The sequence below is a fragment of the Embiotoca jacksoni genome, unplaced genomic scaffold (genome assembly GCF_022577435.1).
Source record: "Embiotoca jacksoni isolate LCO1_2020_lvr unplaced genomic scaffold, fEmbJac1.0.p SCAF_9, whole genome shotgun sequence".
Taxonomy (NCBI): Eukaryota; Metazoa; Chordata; class Actinopteri; family Embiotocidae; genus Embiotoca; species Embiotoca jacksoni.
This window is the reverse complement of record NW_027185447.1, coordinates 10,218,113-10,241,505: the sequence shown is the minus strand read 5'-3', so window position 1 is coordinate 10,241,505 and position 23,393 is coordinate 10,218,113. Positions and strand designations below refer to the sequence as shown.

The 23,393-nt window shown below is 41.4% G+C and overlaps 1 protein-coding gene across 1 annotated transcript in view; it reads right to left on the bottom strand.

Annotated features, from left to right (window-relative positions):
• Nucleotides 1-401: 401 nt before the first annotated feature.
• LOC138193075 (adenylate cyclase type 6-like) overlaps nt 402-23,393 on the bottom strand; it is a 34,019-nt gene continuing 11,027 nt past the window's right edge. Inside the window, exons 4-24 of the mRNA XM_069140878.1 lie at nt 15,155-15,304; nt 14,551-14,672; nt 12,773-12,884; nt 12,332-12,459; nt 11,885-12,043; nt 11,654-11,795; nt 11,371-11,499; nt 8,234-8,262; nt 7,838-7,985; nt 7,616-7,713; nt 7,392-7,479; nt 7,133-7,249; nt 5,564-5,713; nt 5,210-5,385; nt 4,968-5,000; nt 4,854-4,883; nt 4,641-4,773; nt 3,979-4,242; nt 3,544-3,748; nt 3,248-3,372; nt 402-1,953 (exon numbers count right to left, since the gene is read on the bottom strand). Coding sequence (XP_068996979.1) covers nt 1,825-1,953; nt 3,248-3,372; nt 3,544-3,748; nt 3,979-4,242; nt 4,641-4,773; nt 4,854-4,883; nt 4,968-5,000; nt 5,210-5,385; nt 5,564-5,713; nt 7,133-7,249; nt 7,392-7,479; nt 7,616-7,713; nt 7,838-7,985; nt 8,234-8,262; nt 11,371-11,499; nt 11,654-11,795; nt 11,885-12,043; nt 12,332-12,459; nt 12,773-12,884; nt 14,551-14,672; nt 15,155-15,304 — 2,667 coding nt within the window. The 3' untranslated portion in view covers nt 402-1,824. The remainder of the gene's footprint in view (nt 1,954-3,247; nt 3,373-3,543; nt 3,749-3,978; nt 4,243-4,640; nt 4,774-4,853; nt 4,884-4,967; nt 5,001-5,209; nt 5,386-5,563; nt 5,714-7,132; nt 7,250-7,391; nt 7,480-7,615; nt 7,714-7,837; nt 7,986-8,233; nt 8,263-11,370; nt 11,500-11,653; nt 11,796-11,884; nt 12,044-12,331; nt 12,460-12,772; nt 12,885-14,550; nt 14,673-15,154; nt 15,305-23,393) is intronic.

The following is a 23,393-nucleotide window of genomic DNA, read 5'->3' as shown; positions in this document are numbered from 1 at the left end:
AATCAAATCAACCATTGCACTAGTTAACGCTGTCATTATTTAAAGGAAAATGCAACAGTGTTTCGTGGACCTTTCATTTTAAGGTCAGGGAGAGACAAGCCAAAGTGAGGATCTTTTTTGTAGCCTATGAAGGCAGCAGTTTTGGGCTCTGACAGGAAAGTGAGCGTAACCACACCAAGTGTAAATTTAGTTTGAATGTAAAATATTCCTTAACCTTCAGCAGACATGTAGTCAAATCAATCTGACCTGGAGTACAAAGATTCAGTTCCTTCTTCAGTACCAAAGGCAATACAGAGAGCAGTTTTCTTCAGTAGTCTCATTGTGGAGAGAAAAATTCATTATTACATACATTCATATGATAACTCCTTCAAACGACTAATTCTGGGGGGGGGGGGGGGGGGGGGGGGGGGTTTGTTACAAGCCTCCATGTGCCAAATACAAAACAGGGTGAAACACTGTTATGTAAAATTGTGGATATTGGTCCATGAAGTATGCGGACATTGGAACTGCATAATCTCAAGGCAATACAGAGCAGACAGAGAATTTCTGCATACACTTCATCCTGAAGCTGTCAGGAAACCAGTTTACCTTCACATGTTGTAACACAATCCAAAAAAACATATGTTTCGTAGGCTTTCGCTTATTTCAGTTGGAATGAAATCAGTCAAAATCACAGTCCGGTAAAAGGCGCAGAAGACATAATTCTCTTCAAATAATCATTTTGAAGAAAACTAAATCAGGAATGGACACACAAGTCTGAAGAATAATATAAAACATGCCTCGCAGCAACCAGTTTGGCAAGAAAGCATTGTCATACAGTATCATAAAAACCTCACAGTGAAAAGTTACAGTATGCCCCTTTATAGATAAAGATCAGCATTCAGTTACATGTGCTCACGCCCATACATACAGCACTAACACACACACACACACACACACACACACACACACACACACACATACACACACACACATTGTATAAAATGTTTCATAACAGTTTAACAATCTCCCTTCAGTTCTGTGACACTAATGCAACTGTTCTTTCTTCATTTCTTACTTCTTGTTTTTGGCTTGAACCCCCCCCCCCCCCAAAAAAAAAAAAAAAAAAACACTGCAAGGAGCGAGTGTTCAGTCATACATTTGAGTGAAGCCAACAGCTCCATGTCCAGACTGTGAAGAATCACAGGCTGGAAGAAACAAAGAGGGCCCTGATAAGAAACAGAGAAGTCCAAGCCAAGGTTGTTTTGTTTTCTATCTGCGTATGTGTGCGTTCTCCTTTATTATAAGTCCACAGCAAAAAAAAAAAAAAAAAAAGAGAGTTCAACTCTGTCAATGACAGTGACATTTCCGTGGCCTTTGCTCTCAGAAGATGAATAATAAATTATTTAAGGTTTCTGCACTTTCTGAGAAGAATCATTAATGTGTTTTATATCAAACATTTGTTCTTTGGTTATTGTCATTCTTCATGTTGTCCTTGCATATTTTGTTTTTATGAAACATAATTTTCTTTCACGAAAATAAATAATGACTCCAGAGGAAATACTTGTACTATTGCTCATAAACACAAGCATATAGCCACTTCAGTCCTAAGGCAACTGGGCTTCATTATCTCTCGGGCAGCTCGGGGAAAAGCCTTCAAACTTGAACGATGCCCTGTGTGTGCGGATCTGAGAAACATACAGACTCTTCTCTGTTGGTGGTCTCCTGACCCCAGTGTGTTTGCACTGTGTTTCAGTGCTCATTGCCGAGCTGACCACGCAGTCTCTCTGCAGTCTCTGCCTTGTCAGTGCAGTGGGAGTCACTGTGCGGTCGCCTTGTCTGTTGTTAACTGCCCGGGGGGCCGCTGGTGAGGAAGTAAGTAGTCATCTCCCCCTTCCCCTTCACCTTCACAACACCTCGACAGTCCAGCTGGTATCCGTTGTTGACCAGCACGTGGTACAAGTCTGTGGTCACCTAAGAGAGGACACGGACATTTGACACTCGAGATATGAGACATTCAACCCTTCACCAAGAGAAAGTGTCAGCCCCAGTTCACACTGAATTATCTCCTTAAAACTAAATGATGGACGCATAATCCATAATAAAACCAATAAAATTGTAAGGAAAGCTAGGAGAGCTTGAAAAGTAGAGCATTTAGAATAAAATTTAATGATTATTTTTTTTAATTGATTGATCACCTAGTCAAGTGACAGAAACTGTATCAAAAAAATGTCAAGAATTGATTAGATACAAAAAAAAATTCTAAAGCTAGGAAAAAAATAGCTATTATTTTCATGTTTTTAAATTTTTTTTTTTTTAATATTATTATTATTGTAAGCTGGAAAAGTTTTTTTTTTTATTGGATCAAAATAAAAGACATCTGATGGGCATTTCATTTTTATTTCACAGACTTAATGATTAATTAATTAACCAAAAAAATAATGTCAAGATTATTTAACATGGACAATAGTAATTATTTGAGGCCTGACTATTTTCAGTATATACTGCGTTTTGCGCAAGGTATTTTGATTCGCAATAACACACATTGTCCAACAGATGGCAGCACTGTTCTATATAATCTTTACAGAAGTCAATTTATGGATTTGATTTGGGGGCAACTCTAAAGCACAATGAAACTACGTTGCTGTTGCTCACACATTTCAAAACAAGTGTCAACATATACTGTACACCTACAAATCAGTTTTTCTTCTCAAAGGAACATGCAGTGACTTTTTGCCACTGAAGATGATAATATTGTGGTAAAAGCATGGTCTCTGCAGGGCTTTCACATTTAACGTTCTGCCTTCCCTCACAGGGACATTAGCACACCAACAGAACAGCCATGATAGAGATCCTTGCTCAAGGGCACTTCTGCAGACTAGATGTCTGAGCCTAAATCCTATAAGCGAGTGAAGGACTGTGAACCGATTGCATCTGTAGTATCGGTATCTGCGGTGATACTTTCATACAGACCAAAGGTGTTCTTTTAGATTCCACAACAATACTTTTAGTTGTATGTGCTGTGGAGTGAGAAACATCGCCCAGTTAGAGGAAAGATGTCTGAGGTGTTGACATTGTTTTCATAATGGTTTTGGTATGACTAAACACAAGTGACACACATGTTGGAAAAACCTCTGCTAACCACTTAATGACTGATTTCATAAGTAACTGGATTGGTATTCTGAGTTGGCTGACAATAACTAAAACTGCAAAATGCTTCTTATGAACACAAAAGTACCAACTGCTAAACTGTTACTGAGACCAGTACCTGGATGTAGTCCGGTACTCCTGTGCTGTCCATCCGGCTTGCCACATTGACCGTGTTCCCCCAGATATCATATTGGGGTTTCCTGGCTCCAATCACACCTGCTACCACAGGTCCCATGTTCAACCCTGAGAACAAATCATCTGGCTGTGAGACATCATACCAGTTACACCATTTTAACGAAATATTAATGCAGTTTCTAAGGTAGTGGATTACTGTAGTTCTCCATTCAATAAAACCTATCCAAAGATTTATCAGATAAGGTTTCAAGACCAATTTCCACTACCTTCAAGGCTTACCTATCTTCATCTGGAAGTTGTTGAAGGAGTGCTCATTAATGTATTTCATCTGCTCTCTAAGCCGCATGGCATAGTCGGCCAAAGCCAGAATGTGTGAGCGGCCCTCTCTGTCGTAGGTGGAGTCGTTGAGGCCAGAGGCTGCCATGTAGGTGGAGCCAATGGTTTTGATTTTCTCCAGCTGACGGAACCTATCCTCGCTGATGATCTGGGAACAAGTGGTCGGCCGTGTAAATGAAAAGGAAATGAGAGAAACAAAAGCAGCATACTTCAGCAACAGGTCAACAGAATGCAGAAAAACACAGACAACCAGGAAAATGGTGATTATTAGCTGCATAAAACAAATACCAAATATTCAAATTCTAAATACCTTATCAAATAAATCTTCCTTACATTAATTTAATTTGCAGTAATCGTATATTTTTCCTTTCTTCTCACCTCGTCAAAGTCAGCGATGATCTCATTGAGCAGCCTGAGACACTCCACCCCTTCGTTGTTAGCCTCCAGCTCCACGTAAAACTCGGAAAAGTTGCTGATGGATGCGAACATGACAGCGACGCACTCACACGACTGGTAGTATAACTCATCGTTCCGCCGCTCCCGTGCAAGGAAGTGGGCGGCTACGTCCTTGGGTAGGATGTTGTGGAGCAGGCGGCGGTTGTAGGCCTGCAGCTCCTCCATCTCCTCCTTCTCCTCTGTGGCCTGAGCAAGGACAGGGAGAGATGTGGTTGCTTTGTCACATTGTCAGGTAATTGTTTTCCTGAAGTGCTCACAGCTTTTGATATGAGCTTTTGTCACACAAGAGAATGTCAGTAGAGAAAATGATTATTATATTGTATTATATATATTATGATACAAATCAAATGAACGTTGAATTCCATTGAACTCCAAAAATTTCAGTGCCGATGTCGTGCATGCTGGCTCACTGACATAGTGGCATAGCTTATATAGAATAGAGCCATTGTAAATGTCATTACGAACCCGTGCTTTTCCTGCTATAACAAGTCAACATATCTGCTGCGAAAAACACATTTTGTTGAGTTTAAATTGTAGTGACTTCACTTTTGTTTCTGGTTTATACACAAAACTCTTTCATTTACCTGCAGCTTCCAGAGGAAATCAAGGCGTGCAGTGGACTCCACCTGCTGGCCGTGCAAGTAGAGAGCCAGAACAAAAACTGTCAGGATTACAGGGGTCATGACCTTTAGGGATACCTTGGTCACACTCTCCAGGCTGTGGGGGGAGGCAGGAGTCATGAGTGAGTGTCTTGCATGGGAGTAAAAATGTGTTATACCAGAGTGAAAGCTACTTACCACTGTTCTGCAGTTTCATTGAAACCAAGTCTGGAATATGGAAAAGAGAAAATCATGTCTACAAACCATATGAGTCATCAAAATTAAGTACCACGAACCATAAATACAACTTACTGTTGCTGGGAATCATTTCCAGGTGATAATTGCCTGAGGAAAAAATGAGACCATATTCAAAAAATAGGACTTAACATGAGAAAGTAGGTCTTTTACAATCTAAACCTTATCATGAAAAAGTAGGCCAATTCCAACTTTACATTATTGTGTCACAAAAGCTGAACTATTCAGGTTACAAGTTGGGAAAGACTGAGTGCATGTGTTTGTAAGACTGCGTGTTTGTTCCTAGCAGGGGGACTCACAGGGTGTTGGCAATGACCAGCAGGTCTGCGTTGTCAAACAGGGCCACCTGAGGCCACTCCACCAGCAGGACGAAAGTGAGCTGGATGAGCAGCATCAGAGCCAGCTTCCCTATGCTGCTGATGTGGAGGAACATAGAGCAGGCCAGCAGGGTCAGCACTACGCTGTAGCTGAAATACTGCAGCACGGAGGAGACAGAAAGCATGGAGGAGGAAGGTTCAGGGTGAATATTCCAACATACTTTTCATGCACACAGAAAAACAAACATGAACACAAGCACATGGACACGCACCTGTGCCTCCGTGTGCACACACAAAAGGCAAACACTATCGCACACACAATGTTATGGGGCTAACCTCGGGGAAATGGCAGGGCATGGCCTGGCTGGAACACAGAGTCAAACCATCCTCTGCTGTCCTGGTCAGGTTGTGCAGCAGGCAGAGAGTCACTGATGTGTTCAGCTCCTTGGATACACAGTCCTGCAGTTTCTCTCTGCTGCAGGTAAACTGGCAAGAAAGGAGAAAACTGTCAGTTATTTAACAGTCTGTCAATGACGGGAATCAGCAAAGATGAGAAATGCACACAATATGTTGAAAACAGAGAGACACAATTATAAAACATGGACATATTTTATTTTGCACCTATTGAATGACAAAGGAATCCAAATGGTACTGGTGGTTTCAAGAGGCAAAATCCATGTTTATGGATTTGTAGTATGTCTTAGCACATAGTACAGCTTTCATAAAAAAAAAAAATACATAGATAATGGTTAGTAAATAATTCTGATCAATATGTACCTGGCTGGACATTTTAAAAATAGTTATCAGTGCTCTCTGATGAAAACACATAATGGTGTTTTGAAATTACATGAAATATTCTACATCTTCCAAAAATATACCAATGAATGGGGCCATGTTCTAGCAAACAGCCCTGAGGCCTGTCATAAGTCAGCATATCATTCCTGAGATGTAATTTTAAAGGTTTTGACACTGTCAAGCTGCCCAACAAAACAAAACGCTGCACTGTACTGTAGGTGCTCACATAAATAATTTTACAAATCTTGAATGTATCACAATACTGTAGAATAATAATGAAACTAAGAGTCCAAAACCTGTGCAGACTGATCATGTCAGTCAACAGCAGCTGCTGGACTGAATAAGCAACCTGCTGAATAAGTAGTTATGAAATCATAAATTGCCCAATTTTATGTTGGAGCTTGAAGTGTATTTTACATTGAGCAACCAATCACAGACTGGAACAACCCTGTAGGCAGCCAATCAAACATGTGGATTAGCACAGAAAGCTGTAGCTGTAGCATGAACACAGACAGCAACACACAAAGTCTACAATCAAACTTGACCTTTTGAAAAATAGATCAAGTAAATACAGTAAAAAAAAAACCCATCTTATCCAAACTGTGATCACAGCACAGCTCCAGTTGGACAAACATTTCGCATATTTAATGTTGACTATGGATAGAAGTGACGTTACAAGTTTTCCTCTGCCTTTCTCTCAACCATGGTATATGTAGTGTGGCCCAAAGTGGCTCTGGCATTTAATCCACACATACGCAAACAGAATGCTATATGAGTCTATATAATGTTGATAAACAGTAGGATGGTTAAAAATAGGCTGATTTCTACAAACCCATGTGTCACAGAGGCGGATTATGATTCATTACAACTCTGCCTCAAATTATAGCGCCCCCCCCCGGAAGCAAATTGGTCTAATTTTAACATGAAGATGTTGCCGAATTTCTTCAACTGTCATAAAAGTCTGATCGGCAACGTCTCAGAGTAAGTGTGTGATCGATTTATGGGTGAACATATCATCATGTGGGTCATGTGAAAAGAACATTAGCATGAAACACTGTTTTGCGAGGTGTGATACAAAAAAATTACAACATGTAGACTTGCGCTCTTTACCATGTTAGCAAAAGAAGTTATGAAGAGGAGGAGGATGGTGAAGACGCCCACCAGTGTGCTGTTCGCTCGAGACTGGACTATTTTCTTGGTTAACGTCTGCAAGGCAGCTGGGAAGAGCTTTAAAACAGGAAGCAGGGTGAAGATCAGATAAGAGAGTTAATACCATTAGTGATGCTGGCTGAAGACATGTAATAACGACTCTTATCTAAAGATATCTGCAAGAAGAATCATACGAGTGGTGAGGGCCTTTGTCTCTTACTTTGATACAGGAGTAGATGGCACAGATGAAGAGGATGTTGGCGAGGATGATGAAGATGCTAATGTAAAGGCCAAGCATAAGTGTTGTTCTGTGAAAGAGAAGAAAACAGGCTCATTAGGATCTACATCACTCTCGTTAACTCTTCTTAAACTAATCAAGACCATATTTCCTGTCCACAATTTAGTGTAACTGGGAAAGACAACTTGTCAGAGAGAGATACTTACTTTGGGAAAATAATAATCTGAATGACACAGATACAGCAGAAGACAAGAAGTGTGCACGCCACGTATCCCCCAAAACGATCATCCACCTTTTTGGAGTACTGAACACAGAGAATCACTGAGAAATGAGTTGCACTGCAGCTCAATCGAAGAATAAATAATCCTTTCGGTTTATTTTACAGAGGATTCTGGTGAATTTCAAACAAATTCTCGTCAAACACAAACCTTTTTCTCAAGGTCGACGGTTTGAAAAGTGAGCAGAAACTTTTTGACGTGATCTTTCCTTAGCTGGTCAATGCTGCGCGCGTCAATGGCCCGACCAAGGAACTCATCCACCTCGTCCTCGGGGTTCAAGGTCTCCTGAGCACAGCGACTGTGAGGTACATGGAACGATAGGTCACGGTGTGTTGTGTGTTTGTATCTGTGTGTATGTGAGGGAATTGGCCTATTCTGTGACTGGCAGGATGACTCAGAGCTAATATGGTATTAGTGCTGTGTTGGTTTAGTCTATATGAAACCAGTGGCGGCCCCTGAAGTTAAACTGCTACAGTGACAGTCTGTCAATCAACCACTGATAACAAGAGCTTTCCTAAATACAAAAACTGGGGCCGAAACACTTACTTGTCTTTGCTGGAGGCTGCATCAATGCCCTGAGAAAGACAAAAACAGGGACAAAGTGAAAACGAGCAAAAAGCAGAAAAAAAAACAGGGGAGGAAAGGCAGAGATTATCATGTAGCCACAGCACAACTGAAAAATAGACAGAGACTCTGACATCTGCACAGCTAATCCCTGTGAGCCAGACTGATGTTTTAATTAATGCTCAGAGGCTTCAAATTACACCCTCTTTGCCCCTGGGGCTCAAACCCTCTGGGATGGAGAGGACAAAAGGAAGAGGAGAGGAAAAGAATGTAGGAAAGAAAGGAAATGAGACGTCACCCATAGAGGGGAGAAGGAAGTGAGAAAAAAGTGAGTGAGAAAGAAAACATCTACAACTGCAGCCTCATCAGATTAGTTTAAGTACGATGAACTAGGAATCCCTGGGAGCCCTAATATGGCTCCTGTTCGTTTGACAGAAACAGATCAATATTCCCTCTCACATTCCCATTTATTCTTTAAGTCCTGCACCATGAGTTCTGTACATATTTGTCAGATTCTGGCACTAAAATTCACAATTTACAGAGCACCTTCCCAAATTAATGTTAAGGATACTCTAAAAGACAAAAAAAAAAAAAAGAGTGTACAGCTCTGTTAGCAGCTCTGCACGGCTGTCCTTAGCCAACTTTATGTCAGTATGCTGACATACTATCAAGAGCGATGCTAACATGCAGGTATGCTCACTCTGAGCATGTTAGAATGCTTACACACGCGGCGAGCCTGTTGGGAGAACAGGGACATTTCCTGGTGGTTAACGCCTGACAACAACAGTTATCCGGACCAGCGGTAGTATAGCAAGCAGTACTAAGTTGATAGACCACTGAAAAACTACACATCAGGCGCGACTCTCACTCTTGTAGACTTATGGTGCGAGTATTATCCCAATTTCTGCCAGCCCACAAAAAAATTGCAAGCACGTTGGGTGATTGGCTCCACCTTTGGCAAACAATGAATCTATTTTGTGACCTGATTTCTGGAGATCTGTGAACCAAATGGTTTTTATCAGCACATAGTTTGGTCCGGGTTTTTTTTGGACAGTCTGAATTGAATACATTTATAATTGCCTAAGCTTGAGAATAATAGGGGATGCATTACTCGGCAGCAACAATTATATCAGCAGAATCACCTTTTAAGACTCAGTAATGAGACTTCAAATTAAAGTTTGGTAGGAATTGGTTATTTAAACCTTATTCAATCGACTTTCACAGTGTAAATTAGAACCGCCAAATGAATTTGTCCATATTTAAAAAGTTGAGATCCAAAGTTAATCTTTAAAACAGAACATAAATATTGTAGGCTGAGCAAAAATTATAAATAATATTTATATAGTGTAAAAAGGCCTATGTATTTATGCTATATTTATAGTATAAATATTGAGAAGGAAACCATGTCATGTAAATTTCAGACCAATCGTATCAAGGAGATGCAAGTATTAGGGCCGCCAAGTCTAATAAAATACAAATAACTCTAAATGTTCAAAAACTACAACATTTCATAAAGTCGATCATTACCTGGAAAAAAAAATATTACATCGTTTTAAAGAAATCTTTACAAGTTCTGCTATCCCCTTTAGCTGTACGCGGTCCTGCGAGGTGTATGCTATCTTCGACTGCACGCAGAATTCGCCATTTAAAAAAAAAAAAAAAAAAAATGACGTCATTATGTCTCCGTGATGGACATGGCATCAACTGTCAATGTGAGACAAACTTTTCGCTGGGCGAAGTGGACTGTTAGAAGAAATGGAAACATAAAGCAGTGGCAGAGGATAAAAGAGACAAAGAGTCTTGTCACAGACGCAACTACTGTACATGCTGTAAAGTAAGCGACACGTTCGTCAGTAAAGCAGCAGTTTAGTCAAAACCACGATCTAAAACACACAGACACGCGCCGCACACACTAGCTGACAAGTAAGTAACAGTGTGTGAGACAGCGGCCCGCAGGCTGCACTGTTTGCACGTCTTCGTGGACAAATTGTATCATAGCAATTAGTGCCTATAATATGACTTTGAAGGCATTATGTCTCAACGAGTAAAAAATAGTAACACAATTATAATATATCCATGAAGGTAAAACAGTGGCCTGTGTGTGATACAGACAATGACAAAGATCATTAGCGCCACTTGTAGGTACACTATAACACTACAAGTTACAATCATAACCTACTTTACAGTATTCATGAAACCTACTGATACACTAATGCCAGTGACAATGATAGTCGTGTCTTTTCAAATATTTTAGGATCTTAACATTTGCCGTGTATTGTGATATCTTATCTTATTGACACTGTTAAAATTGTGCTCTTTTTAAATTGTTTCTGTTTTTGTGTGGACCTCAGGATATCCTCAAAACTCAGTATTCATATAGGCTGCTAGTTGGTCAGTCCCAAGTTTTTGTATTGTGTAATCTGGCTACCTCTCTCCTGGATTGACATGGAAGCCACATTTACTAGTCTGGTACCCTGACATCAATAAATAAGGTTGGCTGACAAAAGTCTAGTTTGCATGAACAGGGTGCCCTGAGATGGAGTTCAATTCCCAGTCTAAATTATTGTTTCAGTTCACCTACAAACCTTAATGTCTTTCACTGTATGTGGCTTGTGTGTGAGTGACTGAGTGATAGAGTCCCACCACTTTGGCAAAATGCTGCTTGACTGAATTTTCAAATTAAAAGCCTTTGTTTCAAATTAAAACCTCTCTAGCGTTTTATACACAGCCCAGCCAAATACTAGGTTTTAACCTAGTCTTGTTTATTGGTGTAAAACAGTAAACGGAATAATTTTGGTGATATTTTGGTGCCTGTACTGTAGCAGTGACCTAAACTGGTAGTCATTGCTAAGAAATTAACAGCATTAAAACGTGTAAAAGAAGTACCCAGAGTGCCTGTACAAAATTTCACGTTGTTTCGTGTACTTATTGAGATATTTCAGTGTGGACTAAAGTGGTGGACTGATCGACTGGTCAACCTAGCCAACAATCGACCTGTGACTGTCACCAAACTGCTACTTTGAAGAAAACAAAAACAAAAAACAAAACAAACAACACATTTTCCCTATCTGTTTTCAGAGAGGAAAGGAAGTTATTATATTAGTGCTTGTTTATTTCACCATCTTCTTGTAGACTTTGGACTCCTTGGTTCTGGAGAAAGATCTGTCAGGTACCCATCGTGGCATCAGTCCCTCTGCAGAATTTGCACGTGCTCGCTGCATCTTGGCCATTATTGCCTTCTCTTCTTTCTGGAGGTGAAGAAACCCCACCAGAGGACAAAGGTCTTCAGTGCCACGTGACAAGCCATTAAATTGTTTGTGTGAAATATGCCACTGGTGTGATGTTTCGAAGAGGTCAGGCAGATCATCAAGGCTGCGTGTGCGTGTTTGACCATGCACTAACCCTTTTTTGGCTGCAGCCCAGCACCAAGAAGGTTTCAATGTTGTGCTCCTTCAGGTAAGCGTTCCTCTCTCCTCCAAATCCTGGTTCCACCTCATAGTCCCCGTTAAGGTACTGCAGTGTTGCTTTGGTGATGTGGATACGCCTACACACAGACAAAAGATAGTGTCAGAAATGACTTATGCTGTGGAAGTATACTTAAGCGCAGGAGCAGCTGGAGTGGGTGGGATTTACCCGGCCTCTCCCCCGGCCTCCATTTGGTTGGCGAGCGTCACGTCATTGGACCAGACATCAAACTGCCACTTGCGCAAGCCCAGCACCCCGCAATGAACGCGGCCGCTGTGGATGCCAACCCGCATGTTCACGTTAACGCCTGTAACCTCTCTCACCAGCCTGTAGACGCACACGCACACGCGCACGCGCACACACACACACACACACACACACACACACACACACACACACACACACACACACACACACACACAAACTGTTGTCAAAAGAAAACTGGCGTCGTATTTAACTTCGCAGGGTCTCTTCCGAACTGTGTGGCAACAACAAAGCAAGATTTGTTTTACTTAACATTCAGTGAAATATTACTACGTGTCTGTCAGAGTGTGTGCTTTTGATTTGAGTGCATAGAGCTTTGCGTTTCAGTCCATTAGTGTGCGTTTCACTTACGAGATGGCTTCAATCATGTCTACTCCCATCTCTACACAGCAGTGGGCGTGGTCAGCCCGGGGCTCAGGCAGCCCTGACACACAGTAATAACAGTCCCCAAGGATTTTAATACGCAGGCAGTGGTTTTCCTGAACAGCAAAGGCACACAACACATCAAATATTAGACCTTCAATAACAGCTAATTCACAGCATGCTCATTTCAAATATAGAGCTTTTTTGTTGTTGTTGCACAATTTAGATGACTCATCAGTCTCTGCATAGTCTAATTGGTGTGTTACACAATGCTTAAATACCCCCCCCCCCCCCGCCCGCCTAACAAGCCCATCATGTTGGCTTTGTAACTTTCTAACAGTGAAAGCTACAGACTGTACAGTTACATAAGAAGAAGCAGCGGTTCAAAGCACCGCTGTGAAAATGGCGGCAGCAGGTGTCAGTGCTCACCGAGGCCAGCTTGTCAAAGCGGGCGAACAGCTCGTTCAGCGTCATGACCAACTCCTGGGCCGTGCATTGAGAAGCCAGGCTGGTGAAGCCCTCAATGTCCGCAAACAGTATGCTGCAGGAGAGGTTATGGTGGTAGGGGAGGGAGATGGAGAAAGGGTGAACCGAAACAGACAGAGGAAACAAAAGACAAAAGTAGACAGAGAGTGAGACCAATCAATAAAAGTATGAAGTGAGTTAGCATGGTCTAACGCCTCCCTCCCTTCTCACTGTCCAGCTGCCATGGGAGCTGGGGAAAGAGAGAGGCAGACATTTGTTCAGCTCTGGCTCTCATCATGTAGGCCAATGTAGGTCACCTCCTCCAGTCCTTCCCTCTGAGAACACCCCCCCCACCCCCCCCCCCCCCCCCCCCCCCCGTGCCCCTGTCTGCATGCCTTTCATTGCAAATTTTTGATAGTAATGAAAGGCGAGGATAAACAACACCAGAGACAAAAGTTCCAGTTGAAGCCAAGAGATGGCGCTGTGGGTCCCGTGAGGTCATCCACTGGGGGAGAGCTGGCCCTTAATTACTGTACAGCAGTTCAGAGCTTGTCTTTGTCTCCCACTGTGACTGAGGCTGTGAGCAATTATGCATTTGTTTATCTGTAAAGGATGGATTCACCCAAATTTTAAACAACCTGCTGGTGGTATTTCACCATGCAGTGCATGTAGTTGTGGCATGCAATCTTATTTGTCCGTACACTGAGATTTCTGCTCGCCACTGTCAAATTTGATGTACTTTGCATTGTGGAAATAACTATACAAACTGATAGCAGGATTTGTTGATCAGCGAGAGATGTTACTGCGTTGTTTCAGCAATACAAACATCATGGTTGAAACTCCATTTACCTTCGCTGTACTGGGTTGCAGCAATAATCTGGGCAAAGATACTACTTTGAGTAAGTATGAAAATGGGTTTTTTTTGTTTAGTTTTTTGCCTTTAAAAAAATAAAATAAATAAATAAATCCAATTTTCTGTTTTATCTCAATCTCTTAAGTGACCATAGTTTGAACTGCAGCACTGTTTTTCCAGCATCAGTGACGTAAACACATTTTCAGCGCCTCAAAACATGAATGACTCGGATTCGGTTTTTGTCTATTGTTAGCGCTGTTATAAAATGACCGTGTATTCATTTGGGACAAAGACAGCAGGTTTAAATCTTGTGTTACTAATGGATTGCTCCCGTAAATTAACACCTTGGTAGAGCAGTGGTGTTGCAACAGATTGTTCCACGCAGTACATCGCCTGTACCTATTTGGGTCACCTCTGACAGGAGATTTCTGCTGCAACCTTGTTTCATTCTCCCCCACCATCACTACAGCCTGAACAGCAGTGGCTGGGCTCAGCTGTAGGCTAGTGTATGGAGAGTTTAAATAACCTGTTAGCATTGACTTAGTGATTTCCACTCCGGAGGGGAAACCCAGTGGTGAGGGCTGAGACAGAGGGCCAGCAAACTTGAAGTCTGCCTTCTATCATTTGCTACAGAAAGCACAGCTGTCTGCCTAAGTCAATATCGTTACTGCAGACGGTGCTGTCAGTGTCAATAAACAACAACATGCATAATACATGCTGTCAGGGAAATAGCTGTTGGAGTGACTCTGTAACTGACACATCAGTTAGTGGAGTGAGGTCAAAGCCACTGGTGCTAGCTGTGAAAACAAAGTAGACCAACACTCCCAACATCTTCCTGGATGTGTGTTTGTGTGGAAGCATGTGTGCGTGTTTATCTGCCTGTGTTTACCTAACGTTGTCGTGTTTTTGGATGTAGATCTTGTGGAACATCATATCTTCCTTCTTGGCATTGATATCAGCCTTCATCTCCATGGCAACATGCCTTGGCAGCACTGACAGCAGTAAGCGCTCCTGAGAGAGAGACAGAGACAAGAGAGAGAGAGAATGAGAATGAGAGAATAGACAGAGAGGAATAAAAAAAAAAGAAAAAAAAAAAAAAAAAAAAAAAAAAGAAAGACAGTGAGAGAAAGAGAGTCCATTCATTTTCATCATTTTCCACTGTTCGAATGTTCAATGAGTCACCCTGCCGCATTGGCATCTGCGTGGGAACGTGTTAGTCAAATGAAGAGGAGTGAAGGTACGCGTGTTACTCCAGAACATATTATTGACCTTGAAAATGGAGATAAACAAATTAGACTAGAAAATGGATCTGCCCATTTGTTGCTCTTTTGCATTTGTGTATGTGTTTTCCTTCAGGATGTGGGCATGGTTGGCTTCCATTCTTATTTTGCTTGAGCTTGCAGGTGACTTTGTGCTTGTGTGTGTGTGTGTGTGTGTGTGTGTGTGTGTGTGTGTGTGTGTGTATATATATATATGTATATATATATATATACCTGCTGCTGGTTTTCCCTCTGCAGGTGTAGTCTGGCCTGTATGTATCCTCTTGTCTCCTGGAAGGCTTGTCTCTGGGAGACCTCAGCAGGGTAGTGGGTACAGATCCCGATCATGTTAGTGCACAAGAAGATCAGCACGTTGGCACTGATCTGAAACACACACACACACACACACACACACACACACACACACACACACACACACACACACACACACACACGTGACAAAGAGGAAAGAAAAGACCCAAGTATGCACAGGTCACATCACGAGAATACAGTTAACTCTGTCTGACCTGGGTGAGGTCACTGAGCGAAATTGATAACACTCTATGTCATTGGAATAACTGCAAGGCGAAAAATTCCTCAAACGTCTGAGGGGCCATTAGATGTGATGTGGTTAGAGATGATGAGCGTGGCCTCATGGTTGCTCTGAAAGAGGACATTTTTGTCACTTCATGTTCTGAATGGAAGAAAGGAAGCCGAGAGGGTTTGGGGTGACGCACGAGTGGAGACACATGAAGATTGTGTGACCCCCGTTTTTGTTCAATTTCAGCTGAACATTTATATTGTCTTTACTGTGTGTGTGTGTGTGTGTGTGTGTGTGTGTGTGTGTGTGTGTGTGTGTGGAAACTATTCATTCAGCTTGTTTGTCAACAGACAAATACAGATGATATGACCCAGCAAAACAGCTTTTTCTTGTCCGATTGGAACGATTTGCAGAAGGACTTAGAAACTTTTATGCAACTGGTACTGTATCTGAATGTAAATAGAAACATGAATGTAACTTTGCTGTGTTTACCATTGCAGTGAGCTATGTTGGTTGAACAATGGGGCTCTGAGATTGTAGTGCTCAATCTGTATAACATTATCTGTGGCTTGTGTAAATTAAGTTTAGCTGCAGTGTACGGTTAGCTTTGTGGGGTCATTGACCTTAAAGGCATTCTTCTGTGCTGCTGCAGCCACTTCCTGTGTGTTTTTGGTTGCGTGTGCTGAGCCAGTGTTTGAGTCTGTTAGCGATTTCTCTTCTCACTAGTCCACAGCCAACGCCGAACATCAGAAATGGAGCCTCAAGCTCTGGACTTCCCCTCTGCTGAGGAACACATGGACATGCGCACACACACATCCTCTCCATGTTCAGAAACACGCTCCAGCCTGGGAAAGTCACTTGACCCATGACCAGAGCACAGAGTGTTTCATCTGAAGATGATATCATCAATAATTAGAAAAAGACGTGCAGGCACAGTACAAACATAAAGGCTGGATTTCAAACCGTCATAATGATAACATTATGACTAAACTTGAGGACCTACAAAAATCTCATCACCAGTACCAGTATGTCTGAGCCAAGCCTGGTATGTTGCCAAACCAGTGGGTTTGTGTGCATGCTTGTGTTCATCAGAAGGATGGCAGAAGAGAGATGGAGTGTGGAGATAGAAGATTATTATCTGTATACATACATACACCGAATATTTTTAAGGGATGTGACCTTTCTCTTTTCAAAAGAAGAGAAGTATGAAACCTCCGAGGCAGCATCCACACGTTACGTAAAACCCAACGTGAGAAGACAAACACAGCGTCAAGACTCGTAGAGTGATGGGAGACTTTCTTCCACGGTCCTGAGATGAGGTTTACAGTGTATACACAAGAACTTATCATTTGTTGTCACAACAAGACAGTAGAAAAGATAATCTAACAACCTCTGTTTGAAACAGAACACCATTAGCACAGGACAGTGGCATTTGCATGCCACTGTGTATTTGAAGGGAGAATCAGTGTTAGCCTCCTATTCCACTTGAAAACAAATGGCTAAACTAGATTAAGAGCACAGCAGTAAGCAAAAATAAACACACTGATGGTTCACAGGTGCAGCAGCAAACATACTTTTGATGTATTGGGTAAATACCAATCCCTGATGTAGCAGAAGCAAGCAGAGAGCCACAGCATAATTCAGGAACTAACAACAGAGCATGGAAAAATATATCTACATTTTTTTTTTTTTTAAATTCTGAGGCATATGCATACAACCAGATTAATTTTAAATAGGTTTTTAGGTAAGTAAGAAGCACTTTTGTCCTGAACTCTTTGATGCAGTATGACAGAAAATAGCTGATGACTATCCATCAACTTTCAGGGGGGACATGTTAAAGCTGCCGAAAGGTCTGAAACATGGTTATTTATGATCAGGTATAAGGACCTCCAAAGGGCATACAGTCATGTTCTTTACACATGTGATTGTTCTTTAAGTGCAACATTACATTTGTGCCACACCAGCGATCGATAAATGATTAGCCTACTGTGTTCATAAATCACTGACAGGCCAGGGCTTCCTGATAAGTCCCACATTGTAATATTATAGACAACCAGTGGAGACCTGACACTCCAGTCTTGAACAGCTCTGATATAACCTGATCACATTAATCCCAAACAGATGGCTCTGAAAAGAGTGAGTCAGATAACTTGGTTAAGTGGCCTGTCTGAGGTACAGGGCCACTTGCAGCTACCAAGACCACACTCCACTGCAATGCACTCAATTTACATGCAGACAATTCAGCTGATTTCGACCCAAGTAAAGACAGCCGTAGCAAATTGATTTATTGATAGTTTGGCAGTAGACACACAGTTCTTCAATGCAGCTTAGAAGGTCCAGCATTCAGAATTTAGTGTATTTTTGTTAAACAGGAAAACTCATTATAGCGCCGTGCTTGCATGGATGCACATTTGTTTGCAAATGTGATTCAAATGTCGGGTTGTGCTTTTGTGTGAAAGTTGCAAAAGCCCCAAAATACCAGCAGGTATACGGAGGCACTCTGGTTCAGCATTGTTGGAGCTGCAACAACTGGCTGACCACATCCTGAAGGACAGCTCAATATAACAGCCTGATCGATATGAATAAGTGAAACTGACTTGCGGGGAAACCTGATGAACAAAGCTGGTGTTAATGCCAAATTATATGCTTAGTCACCACACGGTCTAGAGATTAGAGGCGCAAGCATTCACAGAGGTTTTGAATGAAACTTGAGCGTGAGCTATGCATGCGTGTGCGTGTGACTCCTTTTGGACTGGCAGGCCTTTGATCCTGAAGCCTGTTGTGTCTGTTGCTGCGCTTAGATCACCCAGGCCTGCAAATCCAGCACAGACCCATGTCTGACACTCCCCTCCAAAACTTGATGTGGTGCAAAGAGAGCAGAAGCATCTTCTCCCCATTCGTACAGTGCCACTCTCGTCATAAACCCTAATCTCTTCCATGGACGTCTCCTGACCAGTCTTCCTGCAGACTTTTGGCTCTCTAAGATGAGCCTCGCTCAACATTTACTTAAACAGGAACTTCTTGGCGTGGAAGTTAAAAGGAGTCCAAACATTGGCTTATAAGGTGCGGCTCAGGCAAGGTGCTTTACAAAGTAAGACAGAAGGACAGCATGTTAAAGAACAAATGAAAGAAGGGGATGGAAAAGATTTCTATGTAAACACACAGCAAATCCATTTGGTCTTTATTAATATCCCACCGGATAATTCCCTCAAGCTCAAGCACGCTGGAATGCACATGTGCACAGATCAACTTCCGACAGCCAGAGCATTATCCATTCATTCAGACACAAAACCAATCCCACAACTGACATGTTCTATTGATCAGTAAGAGATATGCTCATGGCATTTCATGGCAGGCCAGCTGCACTGTGTTAACTCTACAAGTGTTTCTTTTGTTTTAGATTAGTTAGTGAAGTTCATCAGAGGTGACTTTGGAAGCTCAGACTGTAAGCAGAGCTGAGGTGGTCACATACCGATAAATTTGTAACTATATTAACTTCATTGACAATACAGTGAAGGGAGTTAAAAACTAAGAACTGATAATCACAGATACAATTTACTGTCACTTGTATAAGGGCATTGTCTGCATGATCAATGTTTGGATTTATTATCAGAAGTATTTAGAAAGGCTTGCAATGAAAGATAAGTTCAGATATTCCACTCACCCCGAGCTCCACAAAAGCTGAAGTTTAAAGTTTGAAAGGCTACATCCCAAAAGTCAACACAGGCTCTTGGGACACCGACCGGTGTTGACATGGGGGCTCCTCTCCAGCTCGTGACCTTTGATAGGCATCTGGAGCTTTTATAATGTCTTGGGAAGATGAAGGTCAAAGCTCAGTGGTGATCGTAGTCTGAAGAGACAACATGTGGTACTAGAGTGCAAAAATAGACAATACTTTGAGACTTTGTTGTACTCATCCCGACCCAGTCGGGGGTTACTATAATGTGTACTTATTGACATGAGAAAGAAGCTATTCCTTGTAGAGATAAATTTTGCAGTGGGGTGGGGGTGTCATCTTGGGTCCCTGCCATGTGGATCGAGAGCTCCGTTTTTGTAATGACTTGGGCCAAACCAAAATTGGTCTCAGACGACCAGTGAGGCCACGGAGTAATCTTTGTGAAACGCTGGAGCAAATTCCACGAAGCTAAATAGAGCCGGACCCAAGCTGCACATCTGTCCCAAAAACAGATCCCGAATTTATACTTGCATGAGGAAAATCTTCCAGCTGTCCTAAAATTACTGAGTAAAAAGAACAAACTGTAACCCCCAACTTAATCTTTATAATTTAATCAATATATTCTTCCTCAAATCTAAAGATTATGATGCTTATTTGTCCTTCTACTTCAATATCTCAACTTTCAATTTATTCTAGACTGACTAAAGTTTAAATTAGCATTATAGAAGCTCTTGTTGAGGACAGGAAACATTAGTCTGGCTATGATTTCACTACTTTTCTTGTTACTGTGTCTCTATTTACCTTTAGAACATCAATAAAGACATCGAGGCATCAAGATCTAACAGAGCAACAGACGGTTTACTGGCTCCAAAGAATAGAAATGACAGCGAAAGAGAGGAACAACTTTGGTAAAACTGGACAAGAACACTCTTTGTTGTTTCATTTTTATTTGATAATCTTGAAACAGTCTTCAAAAACAAAGCAGGAGGGTCACGTTGTGGTTGATTATATGTGGCTGAAAAATATCTTGTAACATCTTTGGGGTTGGTCTGCAAAAGTAAGTTAATCATCCGTCCCTCTTCCCTCTCTTTCCCAAGATTTTGTGTCTCTTTGCACCCTCAACTTTGGAAGGGTTACATGCACATTGCTTGACGTGTTACTAATGCTTTAACCAGTGTCTGTTTTTCTTGAAATTGAAAATTTTAAATAATGATTATTTTCTTTTAGTGTTGAGTTGTGTAATATAACCATAGTGTGCATAACTCAGACATTTGAAATTTGAAACTTTTCAATCATTTAACACAAGTAGTAAAATCACTCTTTCAGGAAGCTGAAATGAATTAATATTTGGAATTTTTGCTTAAAGGTAACAGTAAATAATCAATAAAACTGCAGATTAATTACCAGTTAATTGCCCAACAGATAAATTGTGTATTAGTTATTGTTTAGTAATTGCTGTTATTTTACTTCTTTCCCTTACATATCCGTTTACTTACCCAATGCTCATCTTTAATTGTTGATCATGGAATAAGTTTTTATATCTTCTTGTTGTTATATGTTGGTTTTATCTGCGAAAAAATTCTATTTATGTGAAGGCTTTATTTTTTGGCACAAATGTTTAAGAAGACTCGAGGATGAACTGATTCGATGTTGGTAGTCAAAGGTCACTGTGTCCTCACATCTGTCCCATTCTTTTGACTGCAAACTCAGGAAGAGATCGGGACACTGTGACCCCATTTAGCCTCTGGTCAGATATTGAATTGATGACCCTCGTTGTGGGTGTCCACCTTGAAACTCTGGTGATTGTATAGATCTTCTGTGCTGTCAGGTTGAAGACGTGTGTGAAGCATCCACGTTTTAGAAATGCTAGCATATTTGCCGAGACATCAATATCAGAAGCATTGTCTACTGTCAATTTTACAAGTTCTTTCGGGAGCTCTGTTGGCTAAGCATGTGAACACATGAGGATTCCTTCCAAGTCTTCACTAATATGAGCTGAGACAAACATGGATATTTGCAACTGCAGAACAGCTGCAACTTAACTGGCTGGCAGAGGCATACAACTGTGAGGCAATAATTCTCGTTAGTTTACATATTTAGTCAAATATATTAATACATATTGATTGACAAGAATATTACTGTATTAACTGGAGCAATAGTAGTATGAGTTGTAGCATTAGTAACAGCACCAACTGCCATTGCATGTTGAAGCGCACTAGTTGCTGTTTGTCAGTGGTCTTGGCTGCTCAGTATCCTGGGGTCAGTGTTTGGCTGGACAGATAGAGAGAGGGAGGGAGTGGGCAAGACTGGTCCTCCCAGCTGTGTCCTCACTAACGCTTCACTTCCTGCCTACTCACACCCTCACATGCACAGCTGCAATTACAGCACAGCGGCTGAAGGAACACAAAATGTGCTTAATTAGCTAACCAACCAGCCAACCAGTTTTGCCACATGAACTCTTCTCTTGGCTGTGCTCATCTATTTGTGAGTCCAGACCTTGAACTGTGTGACTGTAAGCTAAACATCCAGGAATTCCCTTTTTTAGTGGCTATTGCATGTCCTGTTAAGTACAACATGATCCCGGGGCCACCACTTCACTTAGACAGAGACCAATGCAAAATAAATATAAAGAGATTACTCCAAAGCAGAATAATTCCTGCTAGGCCTCAGCTACTAGTACAAGTACACAGTACATAGTGCTTGGTTATGTTTTTTATTCTTTTGAAAGGGTTGTCTATAAAACTGTGTATTGGGGAGAGGACATTAAATGATATAGTGTGTATGTGCCAATAAAAACACACAAGAGTTTAGACTAGTGTTTTGACTGTCGAGTTACATTAGCATCTGCTATCAGTCACTGCAGTTGCAAACACTGTCTGTCTCTGTTCTGTCTCCTCAGCCATACACAATATTGGCTTTTACTACAAAGCACACAGATCAATACTGGGACAAAAACAGGTTATCGTTTAAGCAGCAGAAAAGACCTGTCTTCCATGATTTGCTCAGTCAAGAATGAGCTGATTACTGAACTTGTGCATATTACACACTCGCCTCCAGGGCCAACTTCAGGAAACATCACGTGACATTTTTATGAGGGCTAATGCATAAGCAGTGTTTCACAAGCATAAAAGGACAGGTGTTGAGTTTCAACAAATTCTTAGAAAACAACAACATGAACTGCTTCTGTATATGTCTGTTTTCTGGCCTTTTACATTTTATCCTGATCATCTTTGCACAGCCCATAAAGGCTGTACATACCAAAACAAAGACTCCTGGGAATGTGATTCAGACATATTGAGTGTTAATTTTTTTTTTTTAAAGGAGCTCACACTTTCCAGTAAAAGCTGTTTTTCCCGCAATTTAAATGACAAGGAATTAATTTTTTTATGTCTGAGGAGGAAGCAGCATAAAAATAATACAATTAAGACAAAACAATACACTTTTTGAGCATTTTAGTGGGAGGTTCCTGTAAAAGCACATTATTGGTTTAACCCCGAGTGTGTGAAATTATAATCACGGGACCAGGGTCTTGTTATTGTATGACATCATTGACTAAAAAATGTTAGAAAGGCATACTCGGAGACACCAAGTCTCAGCAGATAGAAAGTAGCAGCTAACAAAAAGAAAATCTACACGAGATAGACAACATCATTAGAATGATCTGCTCTGTCCATTTAATAAGCTTTTTGGGGAAAAGTCAAAGAGGCTGTGCAGGTTTTAAAGGGTCTATAATGTCTTTAACTATAAAGGCATGGATTGTGAAGAATGGTGTGGATTTCAGAGAGGGGAAGGTGTTGCCTATTTGTACGCTGATAGTAAACTTGTTATTACAGCTTCACTCCAGTAGCGCGTTCTCCTGCTGGCCTGACATATGTTGTCACGGTTTTAACAGTGTAATTGTAACTGGGATAGTGTGGGATAACAAGACAGTTGGCTGGTGCGACGTTGACCTTTGACAGAGAGCCCTTCACCTTCCCTTTACCAGCACTAGGACAGGCACTACACTCAACGGGATCCACAGTAAAAATGCCCTTCAGAGCCCTGGGGCATGCATGCCACACAGATCAAGATTTAACACCTCTAATGGATTTCTAATATATATCTCTTGGCTGTCTGCCATGGCAGTTCATACTTAAATCCCTGTATCTACTTTTTCAGAGAGCTGAGTTGTTAGTAAACCATGAACTGTTTTTAGAAGCCTGCACTTCCTCATCCCTGAGTCACTCAGCTATTATTAGCCTGGCTATTATTTCCCT